This window comes from Macaca fascicularis, chromosome 6 (assembly GCF_037993035.2).
Source record: "Macaca fascicularis isolate 582-1 chromosome 6, T2T-MFA8v1.1".
Classification (NCBI taxonomy): Eukaryota; Metazoa; Chordata; class Mammalia; order Primates; family Cercopithecidae; genus Macaca; species Macaca fascicularis.
In genome coordinates this window covers 137,711,313-137,730,241 of record NC_088380.1, presented here as the reverse complement: position 1 = coordinate 137,730,241, position 18,929 = coordinate 137,711,313, and the positions used below count along the sequence as shown (strand labels likewise).

At 39.6% G+C, this 18,929-nt stretch overlaps 1 protein-coding gene and 1 long non-coding RNA gene across 5 annotated transcripts in view; one reads left to right on the top strand and one right to left on the bottom strand.

Moving 5' to 3' along the window:
• Nucleotides 1–18,490, bottom strand: part of LYRM7 (LYR motif containing 7) — a 49,698-nt gene extending 31,208 nt beyond the window's left edge. For 2 of the 4 annotated variants that reach the window (XM_005557687.5, XM_073994151.1), the window contains exons 1-3: nt 18,401–18,490; nt 9,320–9,392; nt 7,319–7,389 (exon numbers count right to left, since the gene is read on the bottom strand). In XM_005557687.5, the coding sequence (XP_005557744.1) occupies nt 7,319–7,389; nt 9,320–9,392; nt 18,401–18,418 (162 nt within the window). In that variant the 5' untranslated portion in view covers nt 18,419–18,490. Of the gene's footprint in view, nt 1–4,992; nt 7,156–7,318; nt 7,390–9,319; nt 9,393–18,400 lie in introns of those variants that run through there. The other 2 variants (XM_065546716.2, XM_065546715.2) reach the window with 2 other exon arrangements.
• LOC102140929 (uncharacterized) overlaps nt 1–18,929 on the top strand; it is a 54,862-nt gene extending 35,933 nt beyond the window's left edge. Inside the window, exon 2 of the long non-coding RNA XR_012414049.1 lies at nt 17,716–18,929. This is a non-coding gene — a long non-coding RNA (uncharacterized lncRNA). The remainder of the gene's footprint in view (nt 1–17,715) is intronic.

Genomic DNA, 18,929 nt, shown 5'->3' with positions numbered 1-18,929 from the left:
AGGAGAAATAAAATCCTTTACAGATAAGCAAATGCTTAGAGATTTTGTCACCACTAGGCCTGCCTTACAAGAGACCCTGAAGGAAGCACTCAACATGGAAAGGAACAACCGGAACCAGCCATTGCAAAAACATGCCAAAATGTAAAGACCATCGAGGCTAGGAAGAAACTGCATCAACTAACGAGCAAAATAACCAGTTAATATCATAATGGCAGGATCAAGTTCACACATAACAATCTTAACCTTAAATGTAAATGGACTAAATGCTCCAATTAAAAGACACAGACTGGCAAACTGGATCAAGAGTCAAGACCCATCAGTCTGCTGTATTCAGGAGACCCATCTCACACGCAGAGACATACATAGGCTCAAAATAAAGGGATGGAGGAAGATTTACCAAGCAAATGGAGAACAAAAAAAAGCAGGGGTTGCAATACTAGTCTCTGATAAAACAGACTTTAAACCATCAAAGATCAAAAGAGACAAAGAAGGCCATTACATAATGGTAAAGGGATCAATTCAACAGGAAGAGCTAACTATCCTAAATATATATGCACCCAATACAGGAGCACCCAGATTCATAAAGCAAGTCCTTAGAGACTTACAAAGAGACTTAGACTCCCATACAATAATAATGGGAGACTTCAACACTCCACTGTCAACATTAGACAGATCAACGAGACAGAAAGTTAACAAGGATATCCAGGAATTGAACTCATCTCTGCAGCAAGCAGACCTAATAGACATCTATAGAACTCTCCACCCCAAATCAACAGAATATACATTCTTCTCAGCACCACATCATACTTACTCCAAAATTGATCACGTAATTGGAAGTAAAGCACTCCTCAGCAAATGTACAAGAACAGAAATTATAACAAACTGTCTCTCAGACCACAGTGCAATCAAACTAGAACTCAGGACTAAGAAACTCAATCAAAACCGCTCAACTACATGGAAACTGAACAACCTGCTCCTGAATGACTACTGGGTACATAACGAAATGAAGGCAGAAATAAAGATGTTCTTTGAAACCAATGAGAACAAAGATACAACATACCAGAATCTCTGGGACACATTTAAAGCAGTGTGTAGAGGGAAATTTATAGCACTAAATGCCCACAAGAGAAAGCAGGAAAGATCTAAAATTGACACTCTAACATCGCAATTAAAAGAACTAGAGAAGCAAGAGCAAACACATCCGAAAGCTAGCAGAAGGCAAGAAATAACTAAGATCAGAGCAGAACTGAAGGAGATAGAGACACAAAAAACCCTCCAAAAAATCAATGAATCCAGGAGTTGGTTTTTTGAAAAGATCAACAAAATTGACAGACCACTAGCCAGACTAATAAAGAAGAAAAGAGAGAAGAATCAAATCGAGGCAATTAAAAATGATAAAGGGGATATCACCACCGACCCCACAGAAATACAAACTACCATCAGAGAATACTATAAACACCTCTATGCAAATAAACTGGAAAATCTAGAAGAAAATCTAGGACACTTACACTCTTCCAAGACTAAACCAGGAAGAAGTTGAATCCCTGAATAGACAAATAGCAGGCTCTGAAATTGAGGCAACAATTAATAGCCTACCAACCAAAAAAAGTCCAGGACCAGATGGATTCACAGCTGAATTCTACCAGAGGTACAAGGAGGAGTTGGTACCATTCCTTCTGAAACTATTCCAATCAATAGAAAAAGAGGGAATCCTCCCTAACTCATTTTATGAGGCCAACATCATCCTGATACCAAAGCCTGGCAGAGACACAACAAAAAAAGAGAATTTTAGACCAATATCCCTGATGAACATTGATGCAAAAATCCTCAATAAAATACTGGCAAACCGGATTCAGCAACACATCAAAAAGCTTATCCACCATGATCAAGTGGGCTTCATCCCTGGGATGCAAGGCTGGTTCAACATTCGCAAATCAATAAACATAATCCAGCATATAAACAGAACCAAAGACAAGAACCACATGATTATCTCAATTGATGCAGAAAAGGCTTTTGACAAAATTCAACAGCCCTTCATGCTAAAAACGCTCAATAAATTCGGTATTGATGGAACGTACCTCAAGATAATAAGAGCTATTTATGACAAACCCACAGCCAATATCATACTGAATGGGCAAAAACTGGAAAAATTCCCTTTGAAAACTGGCACAAGACAGGGATGCCCTCTCTCACCACTCCTATTCAACATAGTGTTGGAAGTTCTGGCTAGGGCAATCAGGCAAGAGAAAGAAATCAAGGGTATTCAGTTAGGAAAAGAAGAAGTCAAATTGTCCCTGTTTGCAGATGACATGATTGTATATTTAGAAAACCCCATTGTCTCAGCCCAAAATCTCCTTAAGCTGATAAGCAACTTCAGCAAAGTCTCAGGATACAAAATTAATGTGCAAAAATCACAAGCATTCTTATACACCAGTAACAGACAAACAGAGAGCCAAATCAGGAATGAACTTCCATTCACAATTGCTTCAAAGAGAATCAAATACCTAGGAATCCAACTTACAAGGGATGTAAAGGACCTCTTCAAGGAGAACTACAAACCACTGCTCAGTGAAATAAAAGAGGACACAAACAAATGGAAGAACATACCATGCTCATGGATAGGAAGAATCAATATCGTGAAAATGGCCATACTGCCCAAGGTAATTTATAGATTCAATGCCATCCCCATCAAGCTACCAATGAGTTTCTTCACAGAATTGGAAAAAACTGCTTTAAAGTTCATATGGAACCAAAAAAGAGCCCGCATCTCCAAGACAATCCTCAGTCAAAAGAACAAAGCTGGAGGCATCACGCTACCTGACTTCAAACTATACTACAAGGCTACAGTAACCAAAACAGCATGGTACTGGTACCAAAACAGAGATATAGACCAATGGAACAGAACAGAGTCCTCAGAAGTAATACCACACATCTACAGCCATCTGATCTTTGACAAACCTGAGAGAAACAAGAAATGGGGAAAAGATTCCCTATTTAATAAATGGTGCTGGGAAAATTGGCTAGCCATAAGTAGAAAGCTGAAACTGGATCCTTTCCTTACTCCTTATACGAAAATTAATTCAAGATGGATTAGAGACTTAAATGTTAGACCTAATACCATAAAAATCCTAGAGGAAAACCTAGGTAGTACCATTCAGGACATAGGCATGGGCGAAGACTTCATGTCTAAAACACCAAAAGCAACGGCAGCAAAAGCCAAAATTGACAAATGGGATCTCATTAAACTAAAGAGCTTCTGCACAGCAAAAGAAACTACCATCAGAGTGAACAGGCAACCTACAGAATGGGAGAAAATTTTTGCTATCTACTCATCTGACAAAGGGCTAATATCCAGAACCTACAAAGAACTCAAACACATTTACAAGAAAAAAACAAACAACCCCATCAAAAAGTGGGCAAAGGATATGAACAGACATTTCTCAAAAGAAGACATTCATACAGCCAACAGACACATGAAAAAATGCTCATCATCCCTGGCCATCAGAGAAATGCAAATCAAAACCACAATGAGATACCATCTCACACCAGTTAGAATGGCAATCATTAAAAAGTCAGGAAACAACAGGTGCTGGAGAGGATGTGGAGAAATAGGAATACTTTTACACTGTTGGTGGGATTGTAAACTAGTTCAACCATTATGGAAAACAGTATGGCGATTCCTCAAGGATCTAGAACTAGATGTACCATATGACCCAGCCATCCCATTACTGGGTATATACCCAAAGGATTATAAATTATGCTGCTATAAAGACACATGCACATGTATGTTTATTGCGGCACTATTCACAATAGCAAAGACTTGGAATCAACCCAAATGTCCATCAGAGACAGATTGGATTAAGAAAATGTGGCACATATACACCATGGAATACTATGCAGCCATCAAAAAGGATGAGTTTGAGTCCTTTGTAGGGACTTGGATGCAGCTGGAATCCATCATTCTTAGCAAACTATCACAAGAACAGAAAACCAAACACCGCATGTTCTCACTCATAGGTGGGAACTGAACAATGAGATCACTCGGACTCAGGAAGGGGAACATCACACACCGGGGCCTATCATGGGGAGGGGGGAGGGGGGAGGGATTGCATTGGGAGTTATACCTGATGTAAATGACGAGTTGATGGGTGCAGCACAGCAACATGGCACAAGTATACATATGTAACAAACCTGCACGTTATGCACATGTACCCTACAACTTAAAGTATAATAATAATAAATTAATTAAAAAAAAAAAAAAAAAAAACATAGTATATAGGATTTGGTACTATCAGAGATTTGAGGCATCCCCTGAGGATCTTAAAATGTATCCCCCAAGGATAAAGGGGGACTACTGTACTGTTTTTAACTTTTTATAACCTTTCCTAGTAAAGTATAGAAAGCTCAGATATGCATATATTTTTAACTTTTATCTATCAATTCTATATTTTCTTCCAAAACAGATTTAGAGTATTTTTTGTTACAATGTGTATTTTTAAGTATGTTTAAAATGCACATTTTTGGGAGGGCAGTTGAATCTTTTATAGAGTTAGATGTTCAGAACACTTGAACTCCAACTTTGGCTGTATCATTAATTAAGTATATGGCCTTGGGTTAATCACCTCTTTGAGTTTCAGACCTCATCAAATAATAATGTACTTGAGAGACCCTGAGACCCTTTCAGGGATCTATGAGGTCAAAATTACTTTCAAAACACTACAGCCTTCTGCATGGTTTGAGTTGTGAGCAGTAGAGCTTTCTCCATCAAAATACCATTTTTTACTTGACAGAACCACTGACGAATTAAGATTATTCAGACTTAGCTATTTGGCAGACATTTTCTTAGAAGAGTGTGAGAGTGTGTCACTTCAAAGAAAACAACTGACAGCATTTGCTAAAATGACAAAACTGACGCTTTCAAGCAAATATCAGAATTCTGGAGAACTCGTATCTGCCAGGGTAAGCTTGACAGCTTCACAATACTTCAGTATATTTTTCTTGCTTTGTTTTTGAGACAAGGTCTTGCTTTGTCACCCAGGCTGGAGCGCAGTGGTGTAATCATAACTCACTGCAGCCTTGAACTCCTGGGCTCAAGGGACCCTCCCACTTCAACCTCTAAAAGTGTTGAGATTACAGGTGTGAGCCACTGTGCCCAGCCTTAAAGATTTTTCTGATGAGATGGATATTAGTATTGATAGATGTAACTTAAAAATATATAATGAACTATGAAAACATCTGGAAGATCTGTAGTATTTAATGAACCTGTATTTTCTAAATCATCACTGCATGATGTTACAAAATCATGCATGGGTAAAAAGTCCATTCACAGGGAAATATCAATTAAAGTTCATTGGTCTACCGAAATGAAGCTTTGAGGGCATATGAGAGAAAATCCCAAGAAGAGGCAACAGCATAAAAACCCTAAGTGAGGAAACTTTTTGGTAAATTCAAGGACCCTCAAAGAAGGGGCTGAGATCGGGAGTGAGGGGGATGTGATTCAAGCTGAGGTGGCAAGGTAACAAAGGTCAGATCACAGACAGTCTTGTAGGTCATGTTAGGCACTTTAGATTTTTCTTGAATGAGATGAAGAGTCATGTGGTTGTGAGTAGCAGAGTGCTGAGATATGCCTTTTTTTTTCTTTTTTTAAGGTTTATTCTGTCTTTAACAGTACTGAGAATAGGCTGTAGGGAGTGAGGCTGAAAGCAGGAGGCCCATTAGGAGGCTGTTGTAACAAGAGAGATGATGGTGGCTTGGACTCAGGGATAATGACAGGGAGGATGAGAAGTAGCTGAGTTCTGTATATAATAATATTTTGAGATTTAAGCCAACAGGATTTGCTGTCAGATTGGATATAAGTGTGAGAGAAGAAAAGCAGTCAAGAAAGCACCAAGGTTTTTGGTCTGAGCATCAAAAGGAGGGAGCTGTAATTAACTGCCATGGAGAGGGCTGTGGGAGAGCAAAGCCTCACCTCCTGACACCTGGGAAGGGGCTTAACAGGGCAGAGAAGGAGAAAATAATGGGTCTCCTCAGCCAAGTCCTAGATGTAAGACTGGAAACAAGGCTAGTTGAGGAACAAGGGATTGGGGGGGCCAGAGGAGATGAGGAGGAGGTGGTCTGCATGAATCTTGGAACCCCCCTCTCCAAAAAATTCCATTGGTCTGACAGATAACAGAGTTGCACACTGAAACTCACCTTTAACTGGGTGACAGAGTGAGACTCTGTCTCAAAAAAAAAAAAAAAAAAAAAAAAAAAAAAGAAATTACCACATGTCAAGGTGTAGTATTAAAAAATATTCAGAATTATGTGGCTTATGCCTGTAATCCCAGAACTTTGGGAGGCCACAGCAGGAGGATCGCTTAAGCCAGGAGTTTGAAACCAGCCTGCGCAACAAAGCGAGACCTCATCTGTACCCCAAAAAAATAAAGAAAAGAAAAAATCACAATGATCTAAAAGGCTGTTCTACTCTTTTCCAATTATAAATCTGTGTGAGGCTGAATTTTCTTCATATACTTCAACCTAAAAAACATATCGCAGGGGGCTGGGAACAGTGGCTCATGCCTGTAATCTCAGAACGTGGGGAGGCTGAGGCAGGTGGATCACCTGTGGTCCGGAGTTCAAGACCAGCCTGGCCAGCATGGTGAAACCCATCTCTACTAAAACTACAAAAATTAGCTGGGTGTGGTAGCATGGGTCTGTAATCCCAGCTACTCGGGAGGCTGAGGCAGGAGAATTGCTTGAACCCGGAGGTGGAGGTTGCAGTGAGCTGGGATCATGCCACTGCACTCCAAACTGGGCAACAAGAGCGAAACTCTACCTCAAAAAAACCCCACAAAAACAAAAACAAAAAAACCAGTACCACTCTTCTCACTAAATTTTTTTAAATAGTTATTTTTCATAAATATCATGTTACTTTTTAACATATAATGAAATTATTATTTTAAAATGAATTAATCAATATATATATTTAAAAATTAGTTTACTTCTCTAGTTGAGTTACTACAACACTGATTCTCTTTAGTTTCAGTCACTTGCTTTAAGTGAAGATAGAATTTCTGTAGGTTCCTGGGTTTGTTCAGCTGCTCTGGCTTTCACCATGGCTATTTCCATGTTCTGTTCATGGTGTACCTTGCTGTATTTTGGTGTTGGCAGACGACCCTGAGGAGGTGAGCCATACCAAGTAAGTGAAGGTTATCTACAGTTGTGATGGCCTTAACTATCAAGTAATAGTTTTTATTTTACATAATCCCTCTATCTTCATCATTTCCTCTTTGACAAGATAATTGTATAAGTTTTACTGTAATTGAAAAAATTACTGTACCTCTTCTATTTTCTTAGCAGAAGTTTCACTTTTATTATTTTTGAATTCTTCATTTATCTTTATTCTGGCTGCTACAAGGAGAAAAATACATATAGTTACTTGCTTTTGTAATCTATAATTCTTATCTCAATAATTTACACGTTATTTAATATGAATGGCTACTTCTCTAGTATAGAAATTGCCCTCATGAAACAACAAAGCATAAGAACAAGAAATTATTAATGAAGTCTCTGGGAGAGCTTTTGACAGGGTGACAAGTTTGTAGGTAAATCTACTATAAACCTTTGGCACTCTAATATTTTTTCTTTCACTGATTTTTACTCTCAAATTCATTTGTATATCTACACCTACTGAATTATAATAAATCTACTTCAATGTTTTATTTTTATAAATCTAAGGATTTCTATTAAAATGCTTTTTTAAGATGGTAAAATTCAATATACAAGTATGTTAAACTACATAACACAGGTACACAAAGATTGGCAGCAAACAGGATATATGTGTACATATATGTAAAATTTTAAGTGTCTTGGCTGACATATAAAGTGAGTGACAAATAAAACTTTTGTTTACATATACCACTGAGAGTTTGATATCATTATAGCAGCATACTTCGATAGAATCTCACTGGCCTTATTGTGCTGCTGTGAGCATTTAATGGAACAATCCATACAAAGTGCTTAGCAAATATGCAACAAATTGTTAGCTGTTCTTATAACTATTCCACTTAAAAAATTTAAAGCAACAAAAATATTCCATGTTGATAATTACTATAAAAACTTCCTTCTATGTTGTGTGTGTGTATATATACATACATATATATACATATACATGATTTTTATTTATATATATATATATATTTTTTTTTTCTTTTTTTTTTTTCCCAGATGGAGTCTTGCTTTGTTGCGCAGGCTGGAGTGCAGTGGCATGATCTCGGCTCACTGCAACCTCTGCCTCTGGGTTCAAGCAATTCTCCTGCCTCAAGGGATTACAAGTGTGTGCCACCATGCCTGGCTAATTTTTGTATTTTTAGTAGAGGCAGGGTTTCACCATGTTGGCCATGCTGGTCTCTAACCCCTGACCTCAATTAATCCTCAAGTAATCCGCCTGCCTCGGCCTCCCAAAGTGCTGGGATTACAGGTGTGAGCCACTGAGCCTGCCTATGTTGCATATATTTCAATACGTAATGTGGTTTAGAGTTTGGACTTTTGAATCAGATTGCTTAGGCTAAATCCCAGGTCACCTCTTACTAAGTATGATGTGGGACAAATATTTTCACATTTTGTCAATTTTCTCATTTGTAAAAATAGGAATTATAATAGCGATTATCTCACAGAGATGTTATAAGAATTAAATCAGGAATTCATGTAAACTACATATAATACAATACATATATCTTATTCATTCAGAAATTATTTTTGATGAGTTACAAAAACTTAAATCCCTGGAAATAGTGGGGACACTTTACCTAGGTGCACTCTTAAGGAGGTTTAGAAATATATGAGGAGTGGAACTGAACATGAATAACACAGAACCTAAATTTCAGAGCCTGTGACTTCCAGATAAGATAGACACTACTTAAAACAGGGAGATACTGAATTTGGAATCATTTAGAATGGATTCTCTTTCACAGCTGCTCTTTTAAACTGACATGAGACATTAACAACATGGTAATATCTGGCCCTAGAGAGTGTGAAAATTTGATTACGTAACAGAAAGTTCAATGGCGTGAATATAAGGCAAGCAATGATAAACACTGAAATTCTGGTCCCTCGCCTTTTTTTCTGACCCACTCTTTATGAAGACTTGATCTTTAAAAATTTTTCTTTAAGTAGATATTTCTCAAATAAGTGTAATATAAGCTAATCTTTTAAAAAGACATTAGGGAGAGGCAGTGAAGGTCATTCCCTAAGATGGGTCTTGACCACACAGGGCTTCTGAGGTAGATTAGTAGTAATCTAAAAAGTAGACTGGCTCCAAAAGGGTAAAGAACATACTTACCTTCTAATGCTCTGACATCATTCTTAAAAACTTGTTGTCTGGTTCTGTGCAGTGTTTTAAAGAGCTGTAAAACCTGTTAAGAAAATCAGAATTCAAGGCTTGGCACAGTGGCTCACGCCTGTAATCCCAGTACTTTGGGAAGTTGAGGTAGCAGGACCGCTTGAGCCCAGAAGTTCGAGACCCTGGGTGATATAGTGAGACCCCCATCCTTACAAAAAAAAAAAAAAATTTTTTTTTGACATGGAGTCTCACTCTGTCGCCCAGGCTGGAGTGCAGTGGCATGATCTTGCATGATTTTGGTTCACCGCAACCACGGCCTCCTGGTTTCAAGCAATTCTCCTGCCTCAGCCTCCCGAGTAGCTGGGATTACAGGCACCTGCCACCAAGCCCGGCTAATTTTTGTATTTTTAGTAGACACAAGGTTTCACCATGTTGTCCAGGCTGGTCTCCAACTCCTGACCTCAATTGATCCACCTGCCTCAGCCTCCAAAGTGCTAGGATTATAGGCGTGAGCCACCACACCCGGCCAAAATATTTTTTAAAAATTAATCAGGCCATGGTGGTCTGTGGTCCTAGTTACTTGGGCGCCTGAGGTGGGAGGATTGCTTGAGTGCAGGAAGTTGAAGCTACAATGAGCTCTGACTGCACTACTACACTCCAGCCGGGGTGACAGAGCAAGACCCTGTCTCAAAAAAAAAAAAAAAAAAGAAAAGAAAAAGCAAAAGAAAATCAGAATTCAGACCTCAAAAGGAAAACACTTCACATTTTACACAAATTATATTACAAGGATTAAACAGTATTCCTTTTTTGTTTGTTTCAAAGATTATTTTCAAAAATAGTTGGTGAAAACCAGGACTTGCCAAAATAACTTTCCTTTGATTATTTATCTCTACATTAAAAACATTTTTAGCCTTATTTACAAAAATAATACAAAGTTATTTGAAATAAATAAAACAATATAAGGACGGTTAAAAAGTTAGTAATCCTCATGCTAAAAACCAGTCTGCTACTTTACCAGTCTGGTATGTATCTCTTCTCATTTTTCTTAACCTCTTGAAGTTTTAATCTGCTCTTAATATCATACACACACATATACAAAAGTAAGAATTTATTGCATCTTAAAAGAGGCCACAGAAGGAAGATGTTTTAGATAATTTAGACAAATTTAATTGCTATTCTTTATCTTTTTTTTTTTGAGATGGAGTCTCACCTTGTCACCAAGGCTAGAGGGCAATGGCACGATCTCGGCTCACTGCAACCTCCGCCTCCCAGGTTCAAGCGATTCTCCTGCCTCAGCCTCCCAAGTAGCTGAGATTACAGGCGCGTGCCACCACGCCCAGCTAATTTTTTGTATCTTTATTAGACATGGGGCTTCACATGTTGGCTGGGCTGGTTTCGAACTCCTGACCTGGTGGTCTGCCCACCTCGGCCTCCCAAAGTGCTGGGATTACAGCTGTGAGCCACTGTGCCTGGCCCTTCTAATTGCTGTTTCATAAAAGACAAGTGAAATGTTGAGACTTACGAATATTCTGAGTCTATATTGAAAAAAAAAAAAAAGAAAAGAAAAGAGTCTGGCATTTTGGTAAAAGACAGATTGTGAAGAGGTTTTAGTGATAGGCTGAGGTCACTTCACACTCTCAAGTCCAAAAAGGTACTCAATATTGTTCTCTCAGTATTTCTCTTCCTCTACTCTTCTCTATTTTACTTATTGGAGGCCACCAAGTTTCTGAAGCCAGAAATCTGTAGGCCATCCTTTTATTCTACCTTACTCTTGTTGTGGAAACTTTAGGAATGTCTCTGTAATCTTTCTTATATCCTCTATCAACAAAACCACTTACGTTCAGGCACTCCCCATCTCTTAGACTACTTATAAAAGTTTGTCACTTTGCCACCACACCCTCCTGTCCTCCAGTCTGTTCTACAAATAACATCTGACATTTACTAAGCATACTGTGTGCTAGACACTATTTTAAGTGTTTTACATATATTAGAAAACCTATTACATCAAAGGGAGACATGAAAACAGAAATAAGAAACAGAGCAAAAAAACTTAAAAATAAAACAAAAACGAAGCAGTCATAAAAGACTTCCTCAGAAACATGTTATTGCAGAGATGGAATAACATCAATGAAAAACTACAGTAAATTTAAAAAGGAACATTCCAAAAACTCCCAAAAACTCTTGGATATCAAACAGGTGAAAGTAAGGGTTAAGTTGTGAAAAACTGCCCAGATGTAGAATAAAAGTTCAGAAACAGAAATTGAGGAGAGGGAAGATAAGAAAATTAAGGGAGAAGGCCCAACAGCTAGATTGGCAGAAGGGCCAACAAGAGAGAAGAGAGAAAAGCAAGGGAAGAAATTTTAAAATTTTCACTTAATATTTGGGTAAAAGGGAAGAAAAAAAATTTCACCAAGTAAGGCACATTAATTACAAGATAGAAAGAGTTCCATCAAATGCTCAACATAAAACTCATAACACAGCACAGCATTATGTAAGTTCAGTGTGATGCTGATGAGAAAAATCTCAGAGAAAAAACAGTTCACATGTAAAGGATGGAAAAAATCAGAATGGTACCTGATTTCTAAATAGCACTACTGTAAGAAGACAATGGAATAACATATTCAAGTTTTGAAAAAATGTCTGCTTTAGAACACCATAGATACACTATCACTCAAAGACAAGGGCAAATACATATTTTCAGAAATGCAAAGTCTCTTATTGTCATACACACTTTATTGGAAGGCTACAGAAGAATATGCTCCACCAAAATAAAGAAATTAACCACAAAAGGAAAAGACATGGGAACCCAGGAGACAGGTGGTCTAACATGGGAGAATAAAAGACCATGGGGAAGGACAAATGCTAGTCAACATTTGTGCAGGCAGACTAGAAAGCAACTAGGCAGGAGTATAGCAAAAGACTGAATTGCTCCAGAAAAGGTATTGCTAGGAAAAATGAAACTGCTAGACTGGTTTTGCCTAGAATTTGGGAATAGATATCTAGGATATCTATTAAAGGATTTTTTAAAAGTAATCATTTGAAAAAGGCAGTTATTAATTTAAAGATGAAGAATTGGGAAAAATGTGATCATATAAGGTACTTAAAGGGCTCAGCTGTGGGTAATTTTTATAGTAATAATAACATCAAAGATGTTAAAGTACTAGGTGCTAATAGAACTTTGAGGGCAGCTGTTTGCTTTATAGGACACAAATGAGAAAATGTGGTATATATACACCATGGAATACTAAAAAAGAATGAAATCATGTTATTTGCAGCAGCTGCTGGAGACCATTATCCTAAATGAAATAACTCAGAAACAGAAAATCAAATACTGCATATTCTCACTTATAAGTAGGTGCTAAACAATGGGTACACATGGATAGAACATGGAAATAATAGACAGTGGAGACTCCAAAAGGGAGGAGGATAGGAAGGGGTTGAGGGTGGAAAAATTACCTACTGGGTACAATACTCATTATTTGGGTGATGGGTTCACTAGAAGCCCAAACCTCACCATTATGTAATTTACCCACGTAATAAACCTGCATATGTACTCTCTGAATCTAAAATAAAATTAAGAAAAATAAAAACAGTCAGAGGATTTGAATAGATATTTCCTCCCCCCCCCAAAAAAAACCATAAATGGCCAATAAGCCATGGAAAAATGTTCAATGTCATGTGCCATCTGGAAATAAAAATCTAAACCTTAATGAGATACTGTTTCATCCCAGTAGAACGGCTACCGTAAAAAAGACAGTCAATAAAAAGAGTTGACAAGGACATGGAAAAATAGGAACTCTTATACTTTGCTGTTTGGCATTTAAAATGGTACGGCTGCTTTGGGAAACAGCTTGGCAGATGCTAAAAAAAGTTAAACCTACAGTCATGACTCAGAAATTCTACTACTAGGTATATACTCAAGACAAATGAAAACATATGTTCACATAAAAACATGTATGCTCATGTTCATGGTAGTATTATTCATAATAGTGAAAAAACAGAAATAACCTAAATGTCTATTAACTCATGAACAGGGAAGTAAAATGTGAAATATCCTTATTAATAAGAGCTTAATTAGCTCTTAATAAGCTAATGCAGGCTGGATACAGTGGCTCACCCCTGTAATCTCAGCCCTTTGGGAAGTTGATGGGGGTGGATCGCTTGAGCTCAGGAGTTCAAGACCAGCCTGGCCAACATGGTGAAACCCTGTCTCTACTAAAAAATATAAAAAATTAGCTGGGCGTGGTGGTGGGTACCTGTAATCCCAGTTACTCGGGAGGTTGAGGCAGGAGACTTGCTTGAACCTGGGAGGTGGAGGTTGCAGTGAGCCGAGATCATGCCACTGCACTCCAGTCTGGGTAACAGAGCGAGATTGTCTCAAAAACAAAAAAACAAAAAAACAAAAAAAACAGCCTGGGCAACATGGCCAAACCCTGTCTCTACAAAAAATAAAAAAAATTAGCCAGGTGTTGTGGAGGGTGCTTGTAGTCCAAGCTACTCAGGAGGCTGAGGTGGGAGGATCTCTTGAGCTTGGGAGGCAGAGGTTGTGGCGAGCCAAGATGACGCCACTGCACTCCAGGATGGGTGACAGAGTGAGACCCTGTCTGAAACAAAACAAAACAAACAAACAAACAAAGAAACACCCAAAAAAGGCCGGGCACAGTGGCTCACGCCTATAATCCCAGCACTTTGGGAGGTCGAGGCAGGCAGATCACCTGAGGTCGGGAGTTTGAGACCAGCCTGACCAACATGGAGAAACCCCATCTCTTCTAAAAATACAAAATTAGCCGGGCATGGTGGCGTATGCCTGCAATTCCAGCTACTTGGGAGGCTGAGGCAGGAGAATCGCTTGAACCCGGTAGGCGGAGGTTGCGGTGAGCCGAGATTGCGCTATTGCACTCCAGCCTGGGCAACAATAGCAAAACTCCGTCACAAAAAAAAAAAAGAGTTAATGCAGCTGGTGACTTTGAGTTGAAGTCAATGATAATTTGTCATTCCAAAAATCCTAGGACCCTTAAGAATTACGTTAAATCTACTCTACCTGTGCTCTACAAATCAACAAAGCACATCTGTTTAAAGCATGATATTTTAAGCCCACTGTTGAGATCTGCTCAGAAAAAAAAAAAAAAAAGATTCCTTTCAAAATATTACTGCTCACTGACAACACATGTCATCACCCAAGAGCTCTGATGGAGATGTAAAAGGAAATTAATATTGTTTTCATGACTGCCAATACAACATCCATTTTGCAGCCCCACAGGTCAAGGTCAAGTAGTAATTTTGGCTTTCAAGTCCTTTTTTTTTGAGACAGGGCCTTGTTCTGTCACCCAGGCTGGAGTGCAGTGGTACGATCATGGCTTACTGAAGCCTCGATCTCCTGGGCTCAAGCGATCCTCCCACCTCAGCCTCCAAAGTTGCTGGGCACACAGGCGCATGCCACCATGTTGAGCTATTTTTTTTACTTTTTGTAGAGACGGGTTTGCCATGTTGCCCAGGCTTGTCTTGAACTCCTGAACTCAAGCAATCTGCCCACCTCAGCCTCCGATAGTGTTGGGATTAGAGGCGTGAGCCAGACTTCTAAGTCTTATTTAAAAGACTCATAAGGCTATAGCTGCCATAGATAGTGATTCCTCTGATGAATTTAGGCAAAGTAAATTGAAAACCTCCTGGGAAGGATTCACCATTCCAGATGCCATTCAGAGAATTCAAGAGAGGAGGTCAAAATAGCAACAATAACAGGCATTTGGAAGAAACTTATCTGAACACTCATGGATGACTTTGAGGGGTTCAAGACTTCAGTGGAGGAATTAACTGCAGATATGTGGAAAGTGCAAGTGAAACTAGGATAAGGAGTGGAGCCTTAAGATGTGACTGAATTGCTGCAATCTCGATAAAACTTAAATGCATGAGGAGCTGCTTCTTATGGATGAGCAAAGAAAGTGGATTCTTGAGTTTATGAAGATCATCACTCACATCACTTCACTCGTGGTGAAGATGCTGTAAACATTGTTGAAATAACAACAAAGGATTTAGAATATTATATAAACTCAGTTGATAAAGTAGTGGCCGGGATTGAGAGGACTGAATCCAATTTTGGAAGACGCCCTACTGTGGGTAAAATGCTATCAAACAGCATTGCATGCTACAGATAAATCTTTTGTGTGTGAGAGAGTCAACCAATGTGGTCAGTTTTACTGTAGTCTTATTTTAAGAAACTGTCACAGTCATCTTAACTTTCAGCAACCACCAATCTGATCAATTAGCAGTCATCAACATCGACACAAGATCTTTCATCAGCAAAAAGATTACTTTCTGAAAGCTCAAATAATTGTTAGCATTTTGTAGCAAAAAAAGTATTATTTATTTAAGGTATATACTTCCTTATTTTTTTATTTTTTTATTTTTTGAGACGGAGTCTCGCTCTGTCGCCCAGGCTGGAGTGCAGTGGCCGGATCTTGGCTCACTGAAAGCTCTGCCTCCTGGGTTTACGCCATTCTCCTGCCTCAGTCTCTCGAGCAGCTGGGACTACAGGCGCCTGCCACCTCGCCTAGCTAATTTTTGTATTTTTAGTAGAGACATGGTTTCACTGTGTTGGCCAGATTGGTCTCAAACACCTAACCTCGTGATCCACCCGCCTGGGCCTCCCAAAGGGCTGGGATACAGGCATGAGCCACCTTTCCCAGCCAACGTATGTACTTTCTAAAGACATGCTACTGCACACTTAATAGACTACATTATAGTATAAACATAACTTTTATATGCACTGGGACCAAAAAACATGGGTTATTCGCTTTACTTCAATATACACTTTGTTGCTGTGGCCTTGAACCAAATCTGCAGCATCACCTGGGTATGCCTGTATCTAAAAATCTGGAAGTGGCTTTGGATTGAGTAATGTGTAGAGGATGGAATAATTCTGAGTGCTTGATAGTAAAAGCCTGGATTGCCTTGAAGAGATTGTTGGTAAAAATACGGACTTTGCAAGCATCATAGAATCCCAGGGACTGTAATATTGCAAGAGCAGAGAAGATATGTTGCATGGGATTTAAAAAATGAGAAGTAAGTAAACCTAATGGTTTTATATGCTATTTAAAGTACACCATTAGTACAACAAATTAGCATCCCTAATTTAAGAGGACTAGTGTAAGAAAATGTTATCATTATTGCCATAGCACTATTGGAGTTAACATTACCTTGCAGCAGATAAACTTTTATTAAAATGCAGAAAGCCAGGTCACAGACTGTATTATCTTCCTTATTTATCTATACTGATTGGACAGATTTAGGCAGTGTAGATGAAAAGTGGATTCTTTATAGTCAGATCAGTTTGAATCTGAGATTGTCACTTAATGTAAGCTTGGACAAGTAACAGCCTTTTCGCCTCAATTTTCTTGAATAATGGATTAATTTTAAGGGTAATAATTTCTGTGCTAGGTTTCACTTTCCTCTTTTTTTTTTTTTGGACATAGGGTCTTGTTGTCACCCTTGTTGGATTGGTCACCTTTGTATCTTCCCACATGTAGCATAAGTGCCTTCTATACATTGTAGGCTCTACCAAAAGTGTTTTGGGAATGAATCCTACTTAATTTCATTTGTATCCAAGTTTTCCAACCAAATCCCCACTTCGAGGATTTTTCATGTGCTAGTTGCCCTTTCTGGAATGCTTTTTTCTCTACTGTAGCTAATTTCTAATCAAACGTCAGGTCTGAACTTCCTTGAGAGATTATTTACTTATTTTTTGAGGTGAAGTCTTGCTCTGTCACCCAGGCTAGAGTGTAGTGGCACAGTCTCGGCTCACTGCAACCTCCACCTCCCAGGTTCAAGAAATTCTTGTGCCTCAGCCTCCCGAGTAGCGGGATTACAGGCACCCGCCACTATGCCCAGCTAATTTTTGTATCTTTGGTAGAGATGGGGTTTCACCATGTTGCCGAGGCTGGTCTCAAATTCTTGACCTCATGTGATCCTCCCGCCTCGGCCTTCCAAAGTGCTGGGATTACAGGTGTGAGCCACTGCACCCAGCCCCTTGAGAGATCTTATGTGAAATCCTAGTTATATGCTCACAAAACACTGTAGTTTCAAATCACAGCATTTATTACAACTGTAATTAAATAACTGTTTAAGGTCTTCCCACCTGCTAGATTTCTTTATGAAGGCAAGGATGTTCAGCTTATTGCTGCATCCACTATGCTTAGATAATATAGCCTGCTGGTTGTTGGCTATAATAATAGCTATTATGGATATTCAAAGAAATTTTTGAATGAATAACCCTGAGCAATTCTGTTTCTACTGGTCCTGTGACATTATGTACAAAAGTACACGAGGGCTGCTTGGTGGTTCCCTAAACTGCTTAACTTCACCATATTATAACAGGCCATTTCCCCATGTTTATGTTTCAGGCAGTGACAACTACAGATCCCAATTGGCCATACTGATGTTAAACGTTAAAGGATGGCTGCCAATGAGAATTGTGCGCTGGGCAGGAACGTGCATCATGCTTGGGTGTGAGAAATGAATCTGAGACCAGGTAGGTACTCAGAGAGATGATCGGAGCACAGCCACCACATCCCAAGCTCATTCAGTGAGCTCAGGTCTCACCAGGCCCTGCTCTGTATTGCTATGTTACTTTTGACAAGTAATTTTGTTGGGGTTCGGTTTCCTTGGCTGCTAGACTTTTGTGCACCTTCTGTTTATCCGAATAAACTTTTCACCTCATTGAACTGCTGTTGCTCAGGTCAGCCTCTGGCGTCTCCTATACTTCCCAGGGATGTGAAATGGGTCCCTCAGACAAACACTCGGTCTGAAGATGAAAAGAGGGCGGAACTCAAGTCGCGGATTTGTATCATGGATAAACACTGCGTACCAAGTTAGTACCAAGAAGTAGGAACCACACTGGTGCCTCCCGCTCTCCTCCGCACCTGCACAAACCCTCGGAGTTGGTCATCTGGCTTCTCTGGGGTAACAGCCACATCCTCCGAAAAGGGTCCGGAGCCCCAGCCTCCAGAGACTCCAGAGAGTTTTCTCAAGGCCGCGAACACACCCTCCCCGACGGCACCGTACCCACCCCTTCCCGGGCCCTGTCACCTTGGCTGCCTGTGCCATGGCTCTCCTCACCGCGGCCGCTACCTCCGGAGCAGTAGACTAGCCCCGCCTCTCAGCAACCAATCAAAGACTGAGCTGTCCAACTCCCTGTAGCCCCGTTACTAACGCGCCACAACCAATCACCAGACAGCATCTCCCTTTTAGCCCCGCCCTCCTACAAAGGACGGAGAAGGCGTTTGCTAAACGGGCGTTTCCCAAAGCCATTTGCTAAACGGATGGGCACTGGTAAAATCGCGAGGAGTCCCAGAGCCCAATTACTGGCCAGAAGAGAACGGAAATCACCTGGACGCCATTTTAGTTAGGGGCACAGTTACTTCCGGCGCAGGGATCCTCTGCTAGGCTGACTGGGTTTGTATTTAGTGGATGGCATCGGCACCCGTGTTTTGTTACCTCCTGTTTACGGTATAGGATCGTCTGTAAAATAACTTTATTTTAACGTTTCCCAGTTGCGACTATCTCTTTGGAAATGTGCAGAAATAAAAGCCAAGTCCTAACAACTGACTCCTAAAAA